The 23,564-nt window shown below is 38.8% G+C and overlaps 1 protein-coding gene across 1 annotated transcript in view; it reads right to left on the bottom strand.

Moving 5' to 3' along the window:
- LOC139753415 (uncharacterized) overlaps nt 1–23,564 on the bottom strand; it is a 58,571-nt gene that overhangs the window by 33,427 nt on the left and 1,580 nt on the right. Inside the window, exons 2-7 of the mRNA XM_071669889.1 lie at nt 21,566–21,711; nt 18,093–18,209; nt 15,388–15,503; nt 10,747–10,892; nt 7,099–7,224; nt 1,050–1,191 (exon numbers count right to left, since the gene is read on the bottom strand). Coding sequence (XP_071525990.1) covers nt 1,050–1,191; nt 7,099–7,224; nt 10,747–10,892; nt 15,388–15,503; nt 18,093–18,209; nt 21,566–21,711 — 793 coding nt within the window. The remainder of the gene's footprint in view (nt 1–1,049; nt 1,192–7,098; nt 7,225–10,746; nt 10,893–15,387; nt 15,504–18,092; nt 18,210–21,565; nt 21,712–23,564) is intronic.

Raw genomic sequence — 23,564 nt, 5'->3', positions numbered from 1 at the left:
CTCCACAGACCTTTCCATGATTTACTCCAGACGTTTCATATGCCCTGGTTCATCAACAGTTTGTATTATGAAAGCTACAGTGAAAAATTTAGCTACAGAAATTAGCGGAATTTTTCCAGCATGTTTTAATATGACTGCTGTACCTGTGACATTTAACTAACTGGTTAGGATAACATAATGGCAGCAAACATAAACAAGTACACTGTACTAAACAGTATCAATGATAATGAAATATAAAACTAAACAAAAAGTCAGCTGTGTATTCATGAAAGGCAAGGTTTTGAGCTAGAATCCTCACTTATCCTTCAACTATGTTGCTACCCAATAAGCATACTGAAAACATACAAATGACATCAACAAGACAGGCAAATATGTAAAGAAAATGAGATGTCATCAGTGGGAGAAAGGCCAATTTCTTTACTTCAACTAAGTGTGCAGTAAACTTGGTGTTCCAAAATTACTGGAAAGAAAAGATAGAACATAGAAAGAAGACAATCTAATACAGAATTTCTCATCTCAATGAGTAACAAGTAAATATTACATAATATTCTACAACTTCAAAAACATTGGACAAGCTGTTACTATTCTTAACTAATTCTAGGTCTCTAAGGCCTGGATTGGATAGGGAGCTGTGGTTTCAGCACATTACACATGACAGCTAGAGACTGAATGTGAATGAAGGAGGTCTTTTTTGTCTGTTTTCCTGGTGCTACCTCACTGAAGCAGGAGGTAGTGATGCTGTTTCCTGTGGGGCAAGGTAGTGCCAGGAATGGATGAAGGCAAGCAAGTATGACTATGTACATGTGAATATATGTACATGTCTGTGTATGTGTATGTATATGTATGTATATGTGTATATGTTGATATGTATATACACGTATATGTGTGTATGAGTGTCTACGTATATATATATATGTAAATGAGTGGATAGGCCATTCTTTGTCTGTTTACTGGGACTACCTCGCTGATGTGGGAGAAGGCGATCAAGTATAATAAATAAATATAAATGAATAACTAATTCTAAACAAGTGATGAAAAAAAGTTCTTACCCTGATGGTGTACCATTCCGAGACTTGACTTTCATGATAACTGTGAAGAGGCAGCAGATGAAAAGGCCGGCACCAACAATAGCTACCAGTGTAGTGATGATGGTTGTTGTTGTGGAGAAAGTAGGCTGATGCATCGTCTTTACTATAAAAGACCAAATGAAGATAAACAGTTGATTTGTAATACTGCTCAAAAGAAATATGTGCAAAAATATAAAACTATCTAATACATATTTACTACATGGTGGAACTTAGTGTCAACTGATACTGTATGCAAAGTTAGCTTCATATTTCATACATCTTATATGCTAAATAAATGGGTTAAACAACACAGGAAAAGAATTTATAACATAACATAGTGGTGTGAGGTGGTTTGATCGAGTAAGTAATTGAAAGGGTAAGAAAGATGTGTGGTAATAAAAAGAGTGTGGTTGCAAGAGCAAAAGAGGGTGTGTTGAAATGGTTTGGACACATAGAACAAATGAGTGAAGAAAGGGTGACAAAGAGAATATATGTGTTGGAGGAGGAGAGAACAAGGAGAGGTGGGAGACCAAATTAGAGGTGGAAGGAGTGAAAAAGATTTTGAGCAACTAGGGCTTGAACATGTAGAAGGGTCAGAGGCGTGCAAGGAATAGAGTGAAGTGGAACGACGTGGTATTCTAGGGTCAACATGCTGTCAAGGGACTGAACCAGGGCATGCAAAACATCTGGGGTAAACCATGGAAAGGTCTGTGTGGTCTGGATGTGGATAGGAAGCTGTGGTTTTGGTGCATTACACATGACAGCTATAGACTGAGTGTGAAAGAATGTCGCCAATTTTTTTGTCTGTTTTCCTGGTGCTACCTCGCTGATGCAAGGGGTGGCGATGCTGTTTCCTGTAGGGCGGCGTGGTGCCAGGAATGGATGAAGGCAAGCAAGTATGAATATGTATGTACATGTGTATATACATATGTATATGTCTATGTATGTATATGTGTATATGCTGATATGTATATGTATGTGTAAGTGCATGTATGTTTATACATGTGTATGAGTGGGTGGGTCTTTCTTTCTTTGTTTCCTTACGTCACCTAGCTGAAGCAGGAAACAGTGATCAAGTATAACAGATATAAATAAAAGGAGAGCTGGGGTAAGAGAGCATCATTAAACTTTTGGGAGAATAAAAAGATGTTTTGGAAGGAGGTGAATAATGTGTGTAAGACAAGAGTACAAATGGGAGTATCGGTGAAGGGGGCAAGGGGGCAAGTAATATCACGTAGTGATGGAGTGAGTATTTTGAAGGTTTACTTAATGTGTGTGATGATAGAGTGGCAGACGTAAGGTGTTTTGGTTGGGGTGGTGTTCAAAGAGCAAGGGTCAGGGAGAATGGTTTGGTTGAGAGAGAAGAGTTAGTGAAAGCTTTGTGGAAGATGAAATCCAGCAAGGCAGTGTATTTGGATGGTATTGCAGTAGAATTTATTAAGAAAGGGGGTGACTGTGTTGTTGTTAACTGGTTAGTAAGGATATTCAGTATGGATCATGGTGAAGTGCCTGAGGATTGGCAAAATGCATGCATAGTGCCGCTGTACTATGGCAAAGGGGATAAAGGTGAGTATTCAACCTACAGAGGCATGAATTTGTTGAGTATTCCTGGGAAATTATATGGAAGGGGATTGATTGAGAGGGTGAAGGCATGTGCAAAACATCAGACTGGGGAAGAGCAGTGTGGTTTCAGAAGTGGTAGAGGACGTGTGGATCAAGTGCTTGCTTTGAAGAATGTGTGAGAAATACTTAGAAAAACAGATTGATTTGTAGGTAGCATTTATCGAGGATGTAAGGCATGTGTACGTGTAGGAAGAGAGGAAAGTGATTGGTTCTCAGTGAATGTAGGTTTGCGGCAGGGGTGTGTGATGTCTCCATGGTTGTTTAATTTGTTTATGGATGGGGTTGTTAGGGAGGTGAATGCAAGAGTTTTGGAAAGAGGGGCAAGTATGAAGTCTGTTGGGGATGAGAGAGCTTGGGAAGTGAGTCAGTTGTTGTTCGCTGATGATACAGCGCTGGTGGCTGATTCATGTGAGAAACTGCAGAAGCTGGTGACTGAGTTTGGTAAAGTGTGTGGAAGAAGAAAGTTAAGAGTAAATGTGAATAAGAGCAAGGTTATTAGGTACAGTAGGGTTGAGGGTCAAGTCAATTGGGAGGTGAGTTTGAATGGAGAAAAACTGGAGGAAGTGAAGTGTTTTAGATATCTGGGAGTGGATCTGGCAGCGGATGGAACCATGGAAGCGGAAGTGGATCATAGGGTGGGGGAGGGGGCGAAAATTCTGGGGGCCTTGAAGAATGTGTGGAAGTCGAGAACATTATCTCGGAAAGCAAAAATGGGTATGTTTGAAGGAATAGTGGTTCTAACAATGTTGTATGGTTGCGAGGCGTGGGCTATGGATAGAGTTGTGCGCAGGAGGAAGGATGTGCTGGAAATGAGATGTTTGAGGACAATGTGTGGTGTGAGGTGGTTTGATCGAGTGAGTAACGTAAGGGTAAGAGAGATGTGTGGAAATAAAAAGAGCGTGGTTGAGAGAGCAGAAGAGGGTGTTTTGAAGTGGTTTGGGCACATGGAGAGAATGAGTGAGGAAAGATTGACCAAGAGGATATATGTGTCGGAGGTGGAGGGAACGAGGAGAAGTGGGAGACCAAATTGGAGGTGGAAAGATGGAGTGAAAAAGATTTTGAGTGATTGGGGTCTGAACATGCAGGAGGGTGAAAGGCGGGCAAGGAATAGAGTGAATTGGATCGATGTGGTATACCAGGGTTGACGTGCTGTCAGTGGATTGAATCAGGGCATGTGAAGCGTCTGGGGTAAACCATGGAAAGTTGTGTGGGGCCTGGATGTGGAAAGGGAGCTGTGGTTTCGGGCATTATTGCATGACAGCTAGAGACTGAGTGTGAACGAATGGGGCCTTTGTTGTCTTTTCCTAGCGCTACCTCGCACACATGAGGGGGGAGGGGGATGGTATTCCATGTGTGGCGAGGTGGCGATGGGAATGAATAAAGGCAGACTGTGAATTGTGTGCATGGGTATATATGTATGTGTCTGTGTGTGTGTATATATATGTGTACATTGAGATGTATATGTATGTATATTTGCGTGTGTGGACGTGTATGTATATACATGTGTATGGGGGTGGGTTGGGCCATTTCTTTCGTCTGTTTCCTTGCACTGCCTCGCAAACGCGGGAGACAGCGACAAAGCAAAATAAATAAATAAATAAATATATATATATGTGTGTGTATATGAGTGAATGGACCATTTTTCATCTGTTTCCTAGCACTACCTCACTGATGCGGGAAACAACAATTATGTATAACAAATATATAAATAAATAGATAATAAATATATACTTTTTTTTTTTTTTTTTTTATACTTTGTCGCTGTCTCCCGCGTTTGCGAGGTAGCGCAAGGAAACAGACGAAAGAAATGGCCCAACCCCCCCATACACATGTACATACACACGTCCACACACGCAAATATACACACCTACACAGCTTTCCATGGTTCACCCCAGACGCTTCACGTGCCTTGATTCAATCCACTGACAGCACGTCAACCCCTGTATACCACATCGCTCCAATTCACTCTATTCCTTGCCCTCCTTTCACCCTCCTGCATGTTCAGGCCCCGATCACACAAAATCCTTTTCACTCCATCTTTCCACCTCCAATTTGGTCTCCCTCTTCTCCTCGTTCCCTCCACCTCCGACACATATATCCTCTTGGTCAATCTTTCCTCACTCATTCTCTCCATGTGCCCAAACCATTTCAAAACACCCTCTTCTGCTCTCTCAACCACGCTCTTTTTATTTCCACACATCTCTCTTACCCCTACGTTACTTACTCGATCAAACCACCTCACACCACACATTGTCCTCAAACATCTCATTTCCAGCACATCCATCCTCCTGCGCACAACTCTATCCATAGCCCACGCCTCGCAACCATACAACATTGTTGGAACTACTATTCCCTCAAACATACCCATTTTTGCTTTCCGGGATAATGTTCTCGACTTCCCCACATTTTTCAAGGCTCCCAAAATTTTCGCCCCCTCCCCCACCCTATGATCCACTTCCGCTTCCATGGTTCCATCCGCTGACAGATCCACTCCCAGATATCTAAAACACTTCACTTCCTCCAGTTTTTCACCATTCAAACTCACCTCCCAATTGACTTGACCCTCAACCCTACTGTACCTAATAACCTTGCTCTTATTCACATTTACTCTTAACTTTCTTCTTCCACACACTTTACCAAACTCCGTCACCAGCTTCTGCAGTTTCTCACATGAATCCGCCACCAGCGCTGTATCATCAGCGAACAACAACTGACTCACTTCCCAAGCTCTCTCATCCCCAACAGACTTCATACTTGCCCCTCTTTCCAAAACTCTTGCATTTACCTCCCTAACAACCCCATCCATAAACAAATTAAACAACCATGGAGACATCACACACCCCTGCCGCAAACCTACATTCACTGAGAACCAATCACTTTCCTCTCTTCCTACACGTACACATGCCTTACATCCTCGATAAAAACTTTTCACTGCTTCTAACAACTTGCCTCCCACACCATATATTCTTAATACCTTCCACAGAGCATCTCTATCAACTCTATCATATGCCTTCTCCAGATCCATAAATGCTACATACAAATCCATTTGCTTTTCTAAGTATTTCTCACATACATTCTTCAAAGCAAACACCTGATCCACACATCCTCTACCACTTCTGAAACCACACTGCTCTTCCCCAATCTGATGCTCTGTACATGCCTTCACCCTCTCAATCAATACCCTCCCATATAATTTACCAGGAATACTCAACAAACTTATACCTCTGTAATTTGAGCACTCACTCTTATCCCCTTTGCCTTTGTACAATGGCACTATGCAAGCATTCCGCCAATCCTCAGGCACCTCACCATGAGTCATACATACATTAAATAACCTTACCAACCAGTCAACAATACAGTCACCCCCTTTTTTAATAAATTCCACTGCAATACCATCCAAACCTGCTGCCTTGCCGGCTTTCATCTTCCGCAAAGCTTTTACTACCTCTTCTCTGTTTACCAAATCATTTTCCCTAACCCTCTCACTTTGCACACCACCTCGGCCCAAACACCCTATATCTGCCACTCTGTCATCAGACACATTCAACAAACCTTCAAAATACTCATTCCATCTCCTTCTCACATCACCACTACTTGTTATCACCTCCCCATTTACGCCCTTCACTGAAGTTCCCATTTGCTCCCTTGTCTTACGCACCCTATTTACCTCCTTCCAGAACATCTTTTTATTCTCCCTAAAATTTACTGATAGTCTCTCACCCCAACTCTCATAGAGACATATACACACTTGTATATATTCATACTTGCTTCCCCTCATCCATTCCTGGTGCCACCCCACCCCACAGGAAACAGCATCGCTGTCCTCCCACTTCAGTGAGGTAGTACTAGGGAAACACACAAAAACAGGCCACATATGTTCACACTCAGTCTCTATCTGTCATGTGTAATGCACTGAAACTACAGCTCCCTATCCACATCCAGGCCATATCGACCTTTCCATGGTTTACCCCAGACATTTCACATGCCCTGGTTCAGTCCATTGACAGCACGTTGACTCTGGAATACCATTTTGTTATGATTCACCCTATTCCATGCATGCCTCTAACCCTCCTGTATGTTCAGGTCCCAATTACTCAAAATCTTTTTCGCTCCATATAAATACATTTTTATACATATTTGCCATTTCTAGCACACATTTTCTTATACTTGATCCACAGTGAAAAATTACATATCTTTAGCTTAAATATGGAAACTCTGACTGAAATGAAATCATTATGTACAAGTGTGAAACTACAAATAAGAAAGGAAAATAGAGAAAACAACACTGATCGAATGATCAGGAGTTTGAAATGGACAACAATAATCTCAGATGGACTTGCATCCACATAATTAAGATAATAAAATGCATTTTTTTACTGACAAAAACATGGCTAAATACAGTACAAACCTATACATGGATGTTCATCATCCCCACCATAAGGGAAGGCACAATTGAAGTGTTCATCACACACGTAACTTGAGTCGATGCACAAATTGTCCTTTTCACCACACTTATACCTCCCCTGACAATTTTCTGTAAACAGTGAGTGTTAACCATAGATTCTGCATTACATGGCTGAATAACTACAGTCAGAAGAAAGATAAAGGAAACTTGATGCTAAAAGATGCAGAGGCAATGATAAGCTCAGACATTCACTTTATATATATAGATTGTGAGTTAAACTTTAAGCCACAGAAGCAAAATTCCACTACATCTGCATCTACAAAGAGTGTTACATGTCAATATTACAAAGGAAAACTTCAAGAATAAACAGGAATCTTTACCACGCATCAGAATTAAATCTATTTGCTACTACTGTACCAACTATTTGTTTTTAAATTAGTATGTTATAGATCTATCAATCAGTATTTAATTTTAACAGTACATTTTTCATATTCCACATGGTAACAAAGCAAGAAAGATTTTTTTTTATCATGAGACAGGCATACTGATGCAAGATGAATTATTAAGTTAGCCTATTAGATCCAACAGTTGGAAAACTTGAAAATGAAACAAACAAATGGGTCTTCCACCTTAAAATATGTCAGTCATCAAGTTCATAACCCCAAGACTTTCATGCCATAATGAGGACAAGGCAAGCTGGTATGAATGGAACAAAATTATTGTGTACTTGATGGACTGAAAGATATTTCCTCTTTCAGCTTATTTCTCTATTGCTTCCTATCCATTCTTCTGGTAGTTTTTCTGTACTCTTATTTACACTACTGATGCAAGTGTCCACTGTCTCATTCTGCTAGTACAGGAGCTATGCATATATCAAGTAGATGTGCAAAGGTATATTCACAGTCTGTAAGCAACAAGTATTCTATCAAAACTGCTTGATTTTTGTAAATCAACAAGCAGCTAAGTTAGAATAATAAGGGAATAAAGGAAGAAAACACATCTTGTTCCTTATATTAGGAGTCTTACACAAGAGTAAATTTTCCATCTGAAAATGTTTTAAATAGATTCTGTGAATTTCATAAGTTCAAAATTACTACAAAGTGTGCAAAAATCAAACTGATGTGCCACTCAATATCAATAACTAAAGACTTGTAAAATAATTAGAGTAATAAAACTTTTCTGGTAGACAACACCAAATCTAGAGAACATCATCTCAAACAGCAACCAGGTCTAACCAGAGCCACATCAAAACCAATATCAAAGAAGTTTTCTCACATCACACTTGAAGCTTCTGCTACACTTGCCTGTTTCAGATTACAACAGTGAGTAGAAGAATGTGCTCCCTATTTTACAAACAGCATTTATATTTCATACTGCAAAAAGATGTCATGGATTGTGGGATTCTGCTACTCTGCATAAGGAAAAAATCTCATTTGTAAAACAACTTTAAGAAATTCTCTATCATGACTCAAAAAGCAATAAAAAGCATACAGCATCAAGCTACATTAATTTCATCTTGCAGCATGCAATTCTAACAATGCTGAAGTCAGCACAAGTCAAAGGTTTATGTTAAAGAAAATGTTTGTGACTGCAGCTATTCATTCCACAATTTGTCTCTCATTGTAAGATAAAGAGAAAACAATTCAAAAGGGTATTTCCTAATGTTAAGTTAATTATCATGTATCAACATTGTCTGTTAGTGTCTGTTAATGTTAGTCCCAAAAAGAATAAACACTTCTAATAATATGCCTCAATGTAAGTATTGTACTTTTTAAACTTTTTATCACGATTTAATGCAAAGCTCATCTTGTCTTCTACCATTAATGCCTGTAAGTATCGTACTTTTAAACTTTTTATCATCATGATTTAATGCAAAGCTCATTTTGTCTTCCATCATCAACGTCTGTGTGGATAAATGTTATCAGAAAAGTAATTATTGGTTTTGAAATCTACTTCCGTATTCCAATAAGAAAGCATAAAAAAATATGAACCCTCTTCCTATCTAAAATGCTTGTTGTTCTCAAAAATTGCTTACAAAGTACTATCAGATCAAATCATTAAATCAAATATAATGTTACTTCCCCTATTACAGGATGTCACATACAGCTATAAATCATCATATCAACTTACTTGAAATTGCTTCAATATAAAAATAAACCAAACATATGAAACTGCAGTGTGGTAGGTAGCAGTATCTAAAGAACTGAACAGCATAAGACCTATAACACAAGTATGAACTCCATGAGTTATGCCACTTATAAGGTTTAACCTGGTAATTGGCTTTGCTCAATACTTACAGGAAATTACAACTTCAGTAATGGAAATTTACATGGATGTTTCTCAGAATCTAAGAACTGAACTGTATATGACTCATAACTCTGTCATGCCCTTTATACAAAGATTTAACCTGGAACTTAAACTTTCTCATAACTTATGTCTACCACACTATGCAGGTATTACAAAAAGGTTTAACTTGAAACATAACACATCATTACTTGAAGAAAAATTCCACATTTGGCCATAAAATGCTACATATATATTTACCACTATCTACAAAAATAAATGGTATAAGATGCATCACTCTGGATTTTGCCTGCACTATGCCAATTATAAGAAATTTAACCAATAACCTATTCATACTGTAATGAAAATTCCACCTTTAGCCATGCAACTTTACACAGTAGTTTTCCAGCCTCTAAAAAACTTGAGTTATGCTCTTTACAGAAAGTTTAACCTTTGACTTAACCTCACTAATTACTCACATATGTCATGCTATGCAGGCAACACAAAAAGATTTAACTTTGAAATTACCCTAGCTCATATTCTCAAGAAAATTCCATCTTTTGGCCATGGACCTTTATATCTAAAGAAGTGAATGGTATATGTAATGCAACTCCAGTTTGGATTGTGCCTGAATCATGACATTCATAAAGATGTTTAACCTAAGACAGTCTACCCCATAATGAGGAAAATTCTATCTTTGGCCATAGAATATTATAAATTTGTTTCTCATCATCTGAAGAACTTTGTTATGACCCATACCTCAGTTTATATTACACTTGATCTATGTACATTATGAAAAAGATTAACTTGGTACTTAACCTGGCTTAATTCCACCCATTCTCATTTCCCTTTTAATGATTCTGTTGCACCACTTGAGATGACCAAGTGTTCCTTGGAACACACTCCTAGTTATAATAGGCATAACTATAGCAACATCTAAATCAGTTATGGGTTTTATGCTATTCAATTCTTTTGATGCAGGGAAAGAACTGTATAGTTTTATTGGTATATGAATTAAATAATTCCTGTGAGCAAATGCAATCACTAATATTCCTTACTTTTCTCCTGATCTTGGTATCAGATATGAGTCTAGTTGAACAGGCAAGTCATTCAATTTACAACAAAAAATAATTGTAATGTACTCAGTGGGCTATCAGTACAATCTTATTATGCTTGAAAACAATTTAGAAAAGAAGTATATAACAAAGTACAAAGAAGTCCTGAACAAATATGCCATCGTAAATGTTTAGCAAATAATTTCCTAAGTCTGTTCAAATGCACAACAGATACTGTAATGGAAGGCCCTATAATGACAAGTGATACTGACAACAGAAAACAGCATTCAAAGCAAATTCTGACAGATCTTACCTTCATCTTTCATATGTTTGAAGGATGTGATGACTATAACGAAGGAATTATGTACTGGGTACAGTACTTTCTTACTCTGATAGAACACTTCCATGTTATGGGCTAGTGTGAAAAGCAAATTGGCATTGGCACCAACATCAGTAAACCTGTCAAGACAGTAGAATTATAAAGACAAATCAAACACTAGCTTCTTGATCTTTACATGAATTTTTATCTGTATTCGGTAAGTGATGTTACCAGACTCTACCTGATTAAGTTTACAATATGTATGTCCAGTGTGGTGTGTGCACTGAAGTTTTTATCAAGGACTGGAGTGTTGGTTGAGTTCCTCTATCACAATCATGATTCAGGTTATCAACTACTATACCAAATTTTCAGTGGTCTGTCTATCCCTTCTTTCTGGCAATCACAAGACCATACCATGAGTGTATCAGCCCTGAGTAGTCACGAGAATTCAAGTATACAAAAATAAAAGGCATTTGCAGTGCCTATCATAATGCCAAAAGTTAACTATTATAAGGAAAAAATAGGTAATGGGTTAAAAATTTTGCACATCATGATATACATCTGCCTAATACATATATGCTACACACTTAAACTTCCCACCTTTCAGCACTCTTAAGTTACAACATCTACATTATGTTTTCTCTAATCAATATGTAAATTCGTGCAACTACAAAGGGTCTCCATTACAAAAATATACATTTCAGAAAAATTTGCTTCATCAAAAATCAAAATTCATGACCATTCACCTTGTATTGAGAGATGCCTCACTACAGTGAACGCCATACATAAGGAAACAGTCATATAGCAGATATGATATCTAACTGGCCAGGTCATGTGTCAGTGTTACCATCGGTGGCGTAACATCCTGCAAGCCAGGTCATGCGACAGCGTTACCATCAAACGTGTAACATCAAACAGGCCTGGTCTAGTAACAGAGTTACAGCTCTTGGTGTAACATTCAAAAAGGCCTGGTCTTGTGACAGTGTTACCACCAATCATAGAACACTAAACCAGCCTGGGCATGTGACAGTAACACCATCAATGATGTACCACCACTGGAGCTCTGGGGAGACGAGATATATCCTCTTTGTCAATCTTTCCTCACTCATTCTCTCCATGTGACCAAACCATTTCAAAACACCCTCTTTTGCTCTCTCAACCACACTCTTTTTATTACCACACATCTCTCTTACCCTTTCATTACTTACTCAATCAAACCACCTCCCACCACATATTGTCCTCAAACATCTCATTTCCAACACATCCACCCTCCTCCGCACAACTCTATCTATAGCCCATGCCTCGCAACCATATAACATTGTCGGAACCACTATTCCTTCAAACATACCCATTTTTGCTTTCCAAGTTAACGTTCTCGACTTCCACACATTTTTAAACCGCTCCTAGAACTTTTGCCCCCTCCCCCAGCCTATGATTCACTTCCACTTCCATGGTTCCATCTGCTGCCAAATCCACTCCCAGATATCTAAAACACTTCACTTCCTCCAGTTTTTCTCCATTCAAATGTACCTCCCAATTGACTTGTCCCTCAACCCTCTTATTCACATTTACTCTCAGCTTTCTTCTTTCACACACTTTACCAAACTCAGTCAATAGTTTCTGCAGTTTCTCACCCAAATCAGCCACCAGCGCTGTATCATCATCGAACGACAACTGAATCACTTCCCAAGCTCTATCATCCACAACAGACTTCATACTCGCCCCTTTCTCCAAAACTCTTGCATTCACCTCCCTAACAACTCCATCCATAAACAAATTAAACAACCATGGAGACATCATGCACCCCTGCTGCAAACCGACATTCACTGAGAAGCAATCACTTTCCTCTCTTCCTACTCGTACACATGCCTTACATCCTCGATTAAAACTTTTCACTGCTTCTAGCAACTTGCCTCCCACACCATATATTCTTAATACCTTCCACAGAGCATCTCTATCAACTCTATCATAAGCCTTCTCCACATCCATAAATATGTATATGTCTGTGTATGTATATGTGAGCATACATGAAAAATGTAGGTACAGTAGGGTTGAGGGTCAAGTCAATTGGGAGGTAAGTTTGAATGGAGAAAAACTGGAGGAAGTAAAGTGTTTTAGATATCTGGGAGTGGATCTGGCAGCGGATGGAACCATGGAAGCTGAAGTGAATCATAGGGTGGGGGAGGGGGCGAAAATCCTGGGAGCCTTGAAGAATGTGTGGAAGTCGAGAACATTATCTCGGAAAGCAAAAATGGGTATGTTTGAAGGAATAGTGGTTCCAACACTGTTGTATGGTTGCGAGGCATGGGATATGGATAGAGCTGTGCGCAGGAGGGTGGATGTGCTGGAAATGAGATGTTTGAGGACAATGTGTGGTGTGAGGTGGTTTGATCGAGTAAGTAATATAAGGGTAAGAGAGATGTGTGGAAATAAGAGCGTGGTTGAGAGAGCAGAAGAGGGTGTTTTGAAATGGTTTGGGCACATGGAGAGAATGAGTGAGGAAAGATTGACCAAGAGGATATATGTGTCGGAGGTGGAGGGAATGAGGAGAAGTGGGAGACCAAATTGGAGGTGGAAAGATGGAGTGAAAAAGATTTTGAGTGATCGGGGCCTGAACATGCAGGAGGGTGAAAGGCAGGCAAGGAATAGAGTGAATTGGATCGATGTGGTATACCGGGGTTGACGTGCTGTCAGTGGATTGAATCAGGGCATGTGAAGCGTCTGGGGTAAACCATGGAAAGTTGTGGGGGGCCTGGATGTGGAAAGGGAGCTGTGTTTTCGGGCATTATTGCATGACAGCTAGAGACTGAGTGTGAACGAATGGGGCCTTTGATGTCTTTTCCTAGCACTACCTCGCACACGAGGGGGGAGGGGGATGGTATTCCATGTGTGGCGAGGTGGCGATGGAAATGAATAAAGGCAGACAGTGTGAATTGTGTGCATGGGTATATATGTATGTGTCTGTGTGTGTATATATATGTGTACATTGAGATGTATAGGTATGTATATTTGCGTGTGTGGACGTGTATGTATATACATGTGTATGGGGGTGGGTTGGGTCATTTCTTTCGTCTGTTTCCTTGCGCTACCTCGCAAACGTGGGAGACAGCGACAAAGCAAAATACATAAATAAATAATACATTGAAATGTATAGGTATGTGTATGGCGTGTGTGGGCATTTATGTACATACATGTGTAAGAAGGTGGGTTGGGCCATTCTTTCGTCTGTTTCCTTGTGCTACCTCGCTAATGCAACAGACAGCGACAAAGTATAATAAATAAATAAATAAATCTTAACATATGTAACCAAGGAACCTTAAGTCTTTGATGAAATTGTACTCCAATGACACAATCTCGCTGAAGATAACCTTGCACTCGCACTGTAACCAAAAGGAGGTGGAGTCTGGCAATGATTGATGATACTGTATATCTATGAATGATGTGAAATAAAGAAAGATCATGTACAAAGATGAAACATTAGACTGGCACAGCAAGCAACATAAACAAAAAAAACACAAAGGTCTGAGAAAAAATACACATAACAGTGGCTTTAACTACCTTCAATCTTTCTCAGCTAATTCAATACATAATTCAATTTCTTTTTTTTATCCCAGTACATTACTGGTTCCCCTTCTTATTCTTTAATTCAAAGAAGGACACTTTTCACTCTGCCTCCCAATCCTTACTATTCACTGGGGCATCCAACCTCTCTTCCCATCACTTTTCATATAATACCTTACATTCTCATTCTTCTACCCTATTCTAACCTCTTTATATCCAACCTTTAAAATCTTATACCCAATGTCATAGTCTCTATCTTAAAATTCCCAAGACATCTTCTCAACACTTCATACTCATTTGCACATTATCATAATTACCATTAACCTTTTCAGTGAATTTGTCTTTGGAGTCCTGTCTTAAAATTCCACTATCATTCTCTAACTTTTATTTCATTGCTTTTACCTTCATAACATCACCCAAAACATCATTATACACATAACTGGCAATGACTCTGTTCAACCCTCTTGCTAATCTTGCATCCTGCATTCTGCCCATCTTATATTTTCTAACCAAAAGTACATCAACCATTCTTCTACTTGAGAGTTGCTACAGTTATACCTTGTATATTTATGAAATAATGCTCATACCTATTTGAATATACACATTTTACAATAATCTTTAATCATCCCATTTACTGCTGAGACCTAAGACTTCATATCACTCCAACTTCTATTACATCATCAACCATTATCTATAAATATAATGTTTTGCCACTGCATGAATTCACACAACAGCACTTTTGATCTGACTTACGATGCAATTCTAACCTCCTCTAATGTCTTGTTAAAAAGTGCATTCATAGTATGAATAACTCAGCCCAGTTTATTTCTTACAATTACAAACCTGAGATAAAATAATATATCTAAAATATCTAACATAAACAGACGTTCTGTGATACTGGAGTTCTGAAAACTGCTTTAATTAGTCAACAGGATCTACATGTAGCACTATAATTGAGATAAAAAAGTAGATTTGTATCATAATCAGGTAAAATCAAATGCAATGGACCTAATCTAGAATAGTGTTGATTAACTATAAGCAACAAAAATGATGATAAATACAGAAAAGACTTACGCCTGTCCTTTCTTACGGGGTCCACACAAATCTTCTGTTGTCTTGCTCTTGAACACATCCCCAGGAAAGATATTATCCAAAAGTTTTACAAATTCAGATTTTGCTGATGAACTCATCTGCAGATGGAAAGTTAAGATATTCATATATCTTTATAAGTACATAAAAAGTATGTCTTGAAATTATTCAATATCAAAAACCAGCTAAAAACAAGTTAGAGCTACTGGTCCTTACCTGCAAACCCACACAAGCTGATTGCAAAGAAAAAATCTTTTTCACTAGTTGCTACTTCTGCCTGACCTGGAGAACAACCTTTTAACCTTGGCCAGTATTTAAAGGATTAATAACACTGGTTAACAAAATTTTAACTTTTGTCCCATGAATTGCATGTAGATTTTATAGTACATTTTACACTGATTTCAAATCTGTTTTTAGAATTTTTCTGTCATGCATAAATCTTAAGTGACAGAGAGATTAAATCTTACAATAAGTGCATATTACTCAATCATAAAAAAGGCTGGTATTTGGCCTTAGGAAAATCACTCCTTAGTGTCTAGCAGTAATCTGCCAACACAGAGGGGCTCCACTTTCCTTGGTACTGCTTTTCTACTTCCAAAATGTCCTGGTAAAATCTTTCGCCATGTTCATCAGTGACTGCCCCAAGATTATCCAGGAAAAAGTCTAAGTGCAAGTCCAAAGAGTAGATTTTTATACTCATACTGCATCCCAGAGCTTTACGTGAAGTCAACAAACCTTTTACAACATTACGGTAGTTTTCTAATCTGTGATCCCCCAAAACATCTTCGCAGAATCTCTTAAATAGTAGCCATGCAGTTTTTCACCTTCTTTTAGCTCTTCATCGGACTTTTCATCTCAAAGCAGTTCCCTGGTCTGTGGTTCTACAAAAATACCCTCCTTCACTTTTGCATCATTAATTCTGGGGAACACATTCCTCACATATGTGAATCCATGGCCAGTTTCATCCATACCTTTGATGAAGTTCTTCATAAACCAGAGCTTATTGTGCAAAGGAGGAAGACAAATCTTCTCATGATCAACAAGAGGAGAGTTGATGACATTCTTCTTACCTGGCATCAGTGATGTTCATTTTGGCCACACTTTCTTTACACAATGACTTTTCTTATCCCAACTGTCCCATTCATAGAGGAAACAACAGAACTTTGTATAACCAAGATGCATTCCGAATAAAAGTGCCACAACCTTTAGGTCCCCACATCTACCTAGAATGGTGCTTTCAAAAAAAAGCTATTGCACTTCACAAATAATGAAAATAGCTGTGTTTGTAACTTTTTGTTTCAAATGCTCTGTTGAGCACAGGAACATATATATATACTGTACATACTGATATGCAAGTATGCTGGAAAAAAAATAACTTTGGGTGACTGAGAAATTCTGAAAACAAATTTGAATTCAGGGCTCAGAAATACGTAAGAAACAGATTTTTTTCAGAGGACAAAATCTTTGTTGACCAGTGTAATGATACAGATGATATTAATGAGCAGTGCCATCCAAGGTTCAGCTGTAATCATTCAACCCTTTAAAAATCTTAGAGTCTATATTTCCCGTCACTAGAAGTAGTGCAACCTCAAGCGGCCCAAGCCATTAGAAAGGTCCTCAGTAACACTAAGACTCTTTCATAGAAATTGGTCCTGTGGTAATTATAAAAAGATAATACGTGGAAGCGTTCTGAAATAAGTCTATAATTTTTTTTCCTTACAGAATATCTCTATCATACATTACTGAATACCTCCAAAAACTTGCAGACTTTCCTGTATACTGGTGTGGGATGTTACGTTGCACGAACTGGAAAAGGCCCTGGATGGTTGGACAAATCCTACTTATTTCTAAGTTTAGAAGTAATTTCATCCTACATAAATCTAAGCACATAACACAACTATCAGTTTTTTAACAGGTGTGATTTCACACATCTCATTACTATCATTTATATACTTTCTACAAATAATATGTATTTTTATGGTTTATACACAACATATATGTACTTATCACTTATCACCAAGAACAATATCTAAATGAATAAAGGAAAAAAATTACTTTCATCAAAAATATAAATATTAATACAGGATAAAGTTTTTCCTTTAATGTGAAATTGAATACACTACTTGATATGTTAATATGGCTTCCACCACAATGATTGTTACACATTCTTTGATTATTCAAAGGTGACCATGATGCATAATATGATTTCTACTAGGCTGTATTAGGCTATATTGTTAAGGTTTACAGTCACACATCAGCTGAGAATTTAAATGTGGGCATAAAGATTTATAACCACAAAAGTCACTCAGCATACTGTACTAAGTATGGCCTCAAATGTAGCCCAGGGCAGAGATAAGCAACAGCACTTTCTTTAATGATTTATGGGTGACTGTGATGCATGATATTTCTTCTAGATGTGTTGCCAGGTTACTACTGACATCTATAGATAAGATGTGGAATCATACATTAACTGAGAATCGAAATGGGGGCAAGAAGGTTTAAAGCTACAAATGTGCATTGGCAGAACTTACTATGACCAACCAGATATGTGGTCTAGTACAGTGAAAGGGTTGAAATAGATGTGTTTTATCTATTCTGGGACTCACCCTGAAAAAATCCCCTTGACACATCCAGCCATTAGTCTTTTTAAAGGGTTAAAATGGATGTGTTTTACCTATTCTGGAACTCACCCTAACATGATCCCCTTGACACATCCAGCCATTGGTCTTTTTATTAAGTGTTGCCCGGATATTCATCTCTTCAATCACAGCAGCCAAACCAAAGTCTTCTTTTGTTTGCACAGAAATCTGAAAAAAATTCATGTATCCCTTAAATGCCGTAGAGCATAGATATGATCCATTAAATCAGCATTTAAGTAGCCTTCAAAAGATGTCTTGCTTAAAATGTCATACAAAAGCTAGAAATCTAAAAGCATCTTACCACATGAAGTTCACAATGAACGTATCAAAGTTAATAGCAAGGACTGGTTGGTAAGGTTATTTAATGTATGTATGACTCATGGTGAGGTGCCTGAGGATTGGCGGAATGCGTGCATAGTGCCATTGTACAAAGGCAAAGGGGATAAGAGTGAGTGCTCAAATTACAGAGGTATAAGTTTGTTGAGTATTCCTGGTAAATTATATGGGAGGGTATTGATTGAGAGGGTGAAGGCATGTACAGAGCATCAGATTGGGGAAGAGCAGTGTGGTTTCAGAAGTGGTAGAGGATGTGTGGATCAGGTGTTTGCTTTGAGGAATGTATGTGAGAAATACTTCGAAAAGCAAATGGATTTGTATGTAGCATTTATGGATCTGGAGAAGGCATATGATAGAGTTGATAGAGATGCTCTGTGGAAGGTATTAAGAATATATGGTGTGGGAGGCAAGTTGTTAGAAGCAGTGAAAAGTTTTTATCGAGGATGTAAGGCATGTGTACGTGTAGGAAGAGAGGAAAGTGATTGGTTCTCAGTGAATGTAGGTTTGCGGCAGGGGTGTGTGATGTCTCCATGGTGGTTTAATTTGTTTATGGATGGGGTTGTTAGGGAGGTGAATGCAAGAGTTTTGGAAAGAGGGGCAAGTATGAAGTCTGTTGGGGATGAGAGAGCTTGGGAAGTGAGTCAGTTGTTGTTCGCTGATGATACAGCGCTGGTGGCTGATTCATGTGAGAAACTGCAGAAGCTGGTGACTGAGTTTGGTAAAGTGTGTGAAAGAAGAATGTTAAGAGTAAATGTGAATAAGAGCAAGGTTATTAGGTACAGTAGGGTTGAGGGTCAATTCAATTGGGAGGTGAGTTTGAATGGAGAAAAACTGGAGGAAGTGAAGTGTTTTAGATATCTGGGAGTGGATCTGGCAGCAGATGGAACTATGGAAGCGGAAGTGGATCATAGGGTGGGGGAGGGGGCGAAAATTCTGGGAGCCTTGAAGAATGTGTGGAAGTCGAGAACATTATCTCGGAAAGCAAAAATGGGTATGTTTGAAGGAATAGTGGTTCCAACAATGTTGTATGGTTGCGAGGCGTGGACTATGGATAGAGTTGTGCGCAGGAGGATGGATGTGCTGGAAATGAGATGTTTGAGGACAATGTGTGGTGTGAGGTGGTTTGATCGAGTAAGTAACGTATGCGTAAGAGAGATGTGTGGAAATAAAAAGAGCGTGGTTGAGAGAGCAGAAGAGGGTGTTTTGAAATGGTTTGGTCACATGGAGAGAATGAGTGAGGAAAGATTGACCAAGAGGATATATGTGTCGGAGGTGGAGGGAACGAGGAGAAGAGGGAGACCAAATTGGAGGTGGAAAGATGGAGTGAAAAAGATTTTGTGTGATCGGGGCCTGAACATGCAGGAGGGTGAAAGGAGGGCAAAGAATAGAGTGAATTGGAGCGATGTGGTATACCGGGGTTGACGTGCTGTCAGTGGATTGAATCAAGGCATGTGTATGGGGGTGGGTTGGGCCATTTCTTTCGTCTGTTTCCTTGCGCTACCTCACAAACGCGGGAGACAGCAACAAAGCAAAAAAAAAAGAATATGGAGGATAAAAGGATATCATGTACACATGTGTATTTTCTTTTCATACACCAAATTTATAATGATTGCTAACCAGCAGTGTTATACAGTCAATTCTCTAAACCATTCAGTAACAGCACCAAAATACTTCATTTCTGTGATTTATCTACTTTAACTAATAAATCCCATGCTTTCAATCATCACACCTAAACTGCATGACTTGTTTTTGTCTCTTACCACAGCTTTGCAAATAAAGTTAACGTTATTTAAGATAGTCTTGTAGGCAGAGGGCATTACATGGCCACTGTCAAAGGAACAAGCTTAAGACAACAGCATAATCATATTTGAAAAATCTGCTTGTCCCCCAGGGAAATGCCTGACACAGGCATTAAAAAAAAGTAGTCTGGCAAAAAGTGTGGGCTAGTCCACTTTGCGTGACTATACTAAGTTTCCAAACCTTCTAATACACATTACACATATAAAAAATACTGTACAAATACACAAGTAACCCAAAACAGTGACCATGGTACAAATACAGTACAACTTTCTTTAAATCAACTAAACAATAATGAAAAAAAAAATATTAACATGGGCTGGAAAAAGCCAAACAAGCAGCAGTTGTCCAGTCATCATAAAATTCTAGAGAACTGTAGCCAACCAATGGCCAAAAAGGACTTCATAACACTGTCCCTGTAATGATCCCTGAGAGGTTGAAGGTGGGCTCAAAACATGCGAGTTGCCACTGCCATGGCTGAAAGGTCAGCAAAGGGTGAGGATGCCCTTACTGGAAATACTGAAGGATAAAATGTCCTACCCTCTTTTAGAAATTGAAATGAAAGAAGGGGAGGGTTTCCAGAGACCAACTCATGCCTTCTTTAGATGCCTTCTATGACACACAGGGAATATGGGGGTAGAAGTGGAGAGAACAAGGAGAACCGGGAGACCAAACAGGAGATGGAAAGATGAAGCAAAAAAGATTTTGAGTGATCGGGGCCTGAACATGTAGGTGAGTGAAAGGCATGCATGAAATAGAGTGAATTGGAATAATGTGGTATATTGGGATCAACGTACTGTCAATAGACTGAACCAGGGCATGTGAAACGTCCGGGGTAAACCATGGAAAGGTCTGTTGGGCTGGGATTTGGATTAGGGAGCTGTTATTTCGGTGCATTACACATGACAGCTTACATATGGATGTGAGCAGATGCAGCCTTTCTTTGTCTATTTCCTGGCACTACCTCACTGACACAGGGGATGGCGATGCTGTTTCCTATGGGGTAGGGTGGTGCCAGAAATAGATGAAGGCGAGCAAGTATGTATATGTACATGTGAGTATATGTATGAGCATGTATATGTATGTGTGTATGTATATACATATATGTATATGTATGTGTAAGTACTACGTATATGTATACATATGTGTATGTGAGTGGACGTATCTTTCTTCATCTGTTTCCTGGCGCTAGCTCACTAACATCAGAAACGGCAATCAAGTATGAAAAAAAAAGCCCAAACCATGATTTCAAGGAATATCCTAAAGAATCCCTCATGCTCATGGCACACACCATAAAGTAAAGAAAAAGGAAAAGACATCCAAACAATCCCAGTTCAACATGCTTTGTAGTCTCTTCTACTAGCTGTTGAAAATCTCAGAAACAAACAAACCTTGCATTCACTGATTCTGTTGCTAGATGAAGGAATAGTATCTTTTGATTTGTATCCGAATCTTATTATGGCTGCCTCCCAGGGTCTGATATATATGGAAGCTTCCTCTTTGCCATAACCACAAAGGGTGAAGGATTCCAAGTGATCTGTGGATATAAACTAGCTGTCAAAATTCTGCTAAGTTCTCTTAATAACAAAACTTACTATATACAAAGCACCATAATATAAAGAAAATATTTTACGCAATTGCTTATTTAGAAAAGGATATTGTGCTCAGTCTTATGCAGTGACTACCTCTAAGAGAACATTTATTGCCTACAATAAACCAAACACTTGTAAAGCAATAACACACATAGCAATGCTTTGCAGTTACAAAATCTAGGAATTAAAGCACAAGATTGGATAAAAACATGTGTGCCCTTGGGGTTGGGACATATTTGAAAATAATGCCCATATTTAATTTACCCTATGAGATACTCTTTTCCTTTAATAATACAAAATTTAATATGGGAGCTGAAATAAACCAAAGAGTGAATGAAATAGCAAAGTTCTTATCAGTAATGCACGAGGAGGGAATTTTAAAAGGTTGGCCCCCTCCTCTTGAATAGTTTACAATCATACAACCTCTTGAATTTATATATGCTGTCTGTATTAACTATGTCCTCAGTCATTCTGTTCCAATCATCCACCTCTCTTATGAAACTATTTCTTTACATCCTTATTTACAAGTTTACCAAATTTCTTGTTAAGTCCTCTGATTCCTCTATCCTTACACCTCTCAAAGCACTGTCCACTGTCCACTTCATCACTCTTCTAAGGTGGCTAAACTTAAAGTCTCAAACCTTTCCCTAGTAGCATACTTCTCTTAAGTCTGGTTACATCTTTATTACCTTCCTCTGGACCTTCTCTGACCTTCTCTATGTGTTCTTTGTGCTTCTTTAGAAGTGACCAAGCCTGAGCAGCATATTCTAGTTTTGGCCTTATGCAGGATATGAATAGTTTACTACATACTTCTTTACCTATATAGTTTAAAGCTATTCAGATATTTGCCAACAGACAGTTTGTTTCCTTAGCTGTTATCTTTATATAGGACTTTGGCAATAGGTTAAATAATGTCTACTCCCAAGACCTTCTCACACACAATCTTGAAGCTTCCTTCCTGCTAGGTAACAATCATACTGAGGATGTCTTCCCCTTTGTCCCATCCTCATTACTTTATATTTGCTACAGTTGAATTTCATCCATATTTCACACCATCTTTGGAGTCAGTTTAGGTCACCTAGAAAGCTGATGCAATCCTCTTCACTTTTCACTTCCCTCATGACTTTTGCATTATCTGAAAAACTATACAGCTGGATTTAAACTTTTAGACAAGTCATTTATGTAGATCAAGAAGAGCACTGGTCACAGAACCAAACCCTGTGGCATTCCGCTGGTCACCTCAACCCATTTGGAAAAGGTTCCTCTGACATGTGTACTTTGTTCCCTCCCACTGAGATAATCTTCTATGCAACGAAGAAGTTCCCCCTTTATTCTTGTTTGGTGATTCAGCTTCATAATCAGCCTTCTAAGTGGTGCACTGTTCAAATGCCCTCTGGCAGTCCAGATACAGACAGTCCACCCATCCTTCCCTCCCGTCCAGTCTTGAGCTCACTCTCTCATAAATCTTTATGAGGTTATTTACACATGACCCTCTCTCCCTAAAATCATGCTGTCTCTCACTCAGGAAGTTTCTCCACTGCAAATGGTCATTCACTTGCTTTCTGATAATCTTTTCCAGAACCTTTCATGCCACAGAGATCAGTAAGACCAGTCTGTTGTTCAGCACCTGTTCTAGGTCTCCTATTTTATATACAAGTGTCACATTTGCCATTTTCTATTCCCCTGCCACTATGCCTCTCTCTAGTGACATCATGAAAAGAGCATAGTACTTTTTCAACCTCTTTGCTCAGTTTTCTGTGTACTTCTGTGTCTCCCCTAGTCTATGTTCCTCTCCTTC

Source organism: Panulirus ornatus, chromosome 14, assembly GCF_036320965.1.
Source record: "Panulirus ornatus isolate Po-2019 chromosome 14, ASM3632096v1, whole genome shotgun sequence".
Taxonomy (NCBI): domain Eukaryota; kingdom Metazoa; phylum Arthropoda; class Malacostraca; order Decapoda; family Palinuridae; genus Panulirus; species Panulirus ornatus.
Note: the sequence above shows the minus strand (reverse complement) of the source record. Positions and strands in the feature narration are given on the sequence as shown.